Here is a 2,400-nt window from a genome sequence, read left to right as displayed (position 1 = left end):
TGTGATAATATGAATCCTCTTTGTATTATTTACTTCTAATTTAGTTTGTAATATCCAACATATACATGTTGCATTAGGGTCTCTACAGGAATTAATCTTCTTCTTCTTATTATTATTATTATTTATTTTATTTTTTATTATTATTATTTTGGGTGGTGGTGGTGGTGGGTGGTGGGAGGTGGGAGGGATCTTTATCTTGTAAAACAATAATTTCTTTGTGTTTTTATTTCTACAGTGGTAATTGTTTTTCCTTTTCATGATTGATATGAAAAGAATGGTATCATGATCTACTTTGGATGAGATGAAAGGAAATGTAAGACACCAATAACATAACCACCATCTTCTCATTTCTAGTCTAAGTACCATAAAAAAGAGAGTTACAAGACAAACCTCATAGCTTTCTCTTCAGAAAAAGGAAAATAGAAGCATATCTTCTCCAAAAATGCAACTACATCTCTTCATATCTAAGTTTGTTTAGAAGAGTTGTAATAAGGGCATCTCTCTTCTCTGCTCTTGCTTCCTCTCTCATCCATCTTTTCTCTTCTCTCTCCCTCCAACTTTTATCCATCAACAACCTCTCTTTCTCCAAAGCTTCCAACTTTTGTCTCCATTCGATCTCCTTCATCCTTCTCTCCTCTTCTCTTGCTTCTGCAGCTTGTCTCCATTGCACCTCCATTTGAATTTGTTGCCTCGTGAAGTCCTCCAAAATTTCTTGCAAATTATTATTAGTGTTACCACTAGTGTTAGTGCTCTTATTGCCCTTTCTCTTCTTCTTACTCCCCTTCTCCTCATCACTTCCTTCATTTTCTTCTTCATCATCGGACGATATTCGCACCCCTTTCTTTTTCAAAATATTGCTTGCTCCACTTTCCGCTTCAAGCCATACCATCCTTTGCATCCTAGCACTGAAGATAGCTTGGAGCTCATTGTAGAAGGGAAATTGTTGTCGGATGATGTCCGGCTCCATCATTTCACATCCCTATGCAGAACATGTGAGCAAATATTTAAAATAATAATAATAATAATCTTAAAGAATAGGCTCATTATCATCATCATCATCTGCATCATATCCGGAAATTGAGTTTTCATTAAGACTCGAGGGTCAGAAACAAGGAGTCTTTTTAGCGGTTCAATCGCGGACTTCTTAAGATGTATTAAGACTCTAGGGTTGGCATAACATGGAGTTTCTTTTACCATTCAATCACTAAATTTGAAAATACTAGGTCCTAGGGTTGGCAACATGGAGCATGTTTACCATTCAATCAACATCTTAGAAAATATTAAGTCCTAGGGTTGGCAACATGGAACAAGATCACTTATAAAGTCATGTGGAGAGATTAACAAAATTTTATGCCGATTGTCGAAATGTGTCTTTTAGGCCCTGAATCATCCAAAATTATTAAGATCCAAGAGTTGGCAACATGGAGCATGTTCTATCAATTAATGAACATCTTAGAAAAAAAAAATACTGGACTCTAGGGTTAGCAATATGAAACTTGTTTCACCAACCAAATTAACCAAAAAAACATGAAAGGTGATATTTTTCCATTGAATCAAAGATTTTGAAAATCATGTCTGAGAGATTGACAAAATTTTATGTCGACTGTTAACCCGAACGAGCAACCCAATCCAAATATGAGTGTAAGAGAATGTTTCGAGGAAAGACTAACAAAATAGTATGTGTGTGTGTGTGTGTGTGTGTGTGTGTGTGTGTTGTGAAGAAGGAAGACCTTGAAACGTGTAACAAGGTTCTTCCACTTGCACTTGCACTGATCAGCACTACGAAGATAACCCTTCTCCTTCATCTTTGTAGAGATTATTCCCCAAAGAAGTTTATTTCGTTTGGTCTCCATGAAGGTTTGATCAAGCTCTGATCTGATGGTTAGTAGTTCTTTTGTTTCTTGAAGGCTCCACTGAGGTACTCTATCACCTATGTCCATGCTGACACTAAGGTGGTGGTGGTGATGATGATACCCCTCCATAACCACACCAATTTCACCAACACCAACACCAACACAAGAGCAGATATAATGAAAAAGATTGAGATTTGAGATGATTTATATGAAGGTGGTGGTGTGAATTATAAGGATGTAATCCACCAAGAGAAGCAAAGGGTTTGTAGTTGGCAAGAGAGATTTGAGAAAGAGAGAGCGAGTTGTTTGTGTCGGTATGTGATGAGTTCTTTAGTCTTATCTGTCAACGCGGAAATGCATATTTTCTATCTTTATTAATTATGAATTTTTGGTGTTTCTCGATTGTATCCTCAATTTCGGTATATTCCCATTCGTTCCCATTACGTCATACTATCGTCACGCACACTAATATGGTACGACTCCTAGTGGATCCATTTTTGTTGGAAAATTATTCAATGGACCCTTTTTCTAAATATTCCTAACTAAA

The 2,400-nt window shown here is 36.5% G+C and overlaps 1 protein-coding gene across 1 annotated transcript; it reads right to left on the bottom strand.

Annotated features, from left to right (window-relative positions):
• Positions 1 to 325: 325 nt before the first annotated feature.
• On the bottom strand, positions 326 to 2,154 carry LOC147386286 (trihelix transcription factor GT-3b-like). Its single transcript, XM_086423959.1, has 2 exons — positions 1,731 to 2,154; positions 326 to 979 (listed from the first exon to the last, which is right to left on the bottom strand). Exons 1-2 carry the CDS (start codon positions 1,980 to 1,982, stop codon positions 449 to 451), a joined length of 783 nt encoding a protein of 260 aa, XP_086280085.1. The 5' UTR covers positions 1,983 to 2,154; the 3' UTR covers positions 326 to 448.
• Between the last annotated feature and the right edge of the window lie 246 nt (positions 2,155 to 2,400).

Source organism: Akebia trifoliata, chromosome 14, assembly GCF_017979445.1.
Source record: "Akebia trifoliata isolate Shusen 1 chromosome 14, ASM1797944v1, whole genome shotgun sequence".
NCBI lineage: Eukaryota > Viridiplantae > Streptophyta > Magnoliopsida > Ranunculales > Lardizabalaceae > Akebia > Akebia trifoliata.
This window is presented reverse-complemented; position numbering and strand designations above follow the sequence as displayed.

Coding starts and splice junctions, on each gene's coding strand:
- LOC147386286 (XM_086423959.1), bottom strand. CDS start 1,982: ATGGAGGGGTATCATCATCACCACCACCACCTTAGTGTCAGCATGGAC. Junction 980..1,730: donor ACCTTGTTACACGTTTCAAG/GTCTTCCTTCTT, acceptor TGTTCTGCATAG/GGATGTGAAATGATGGAGCC.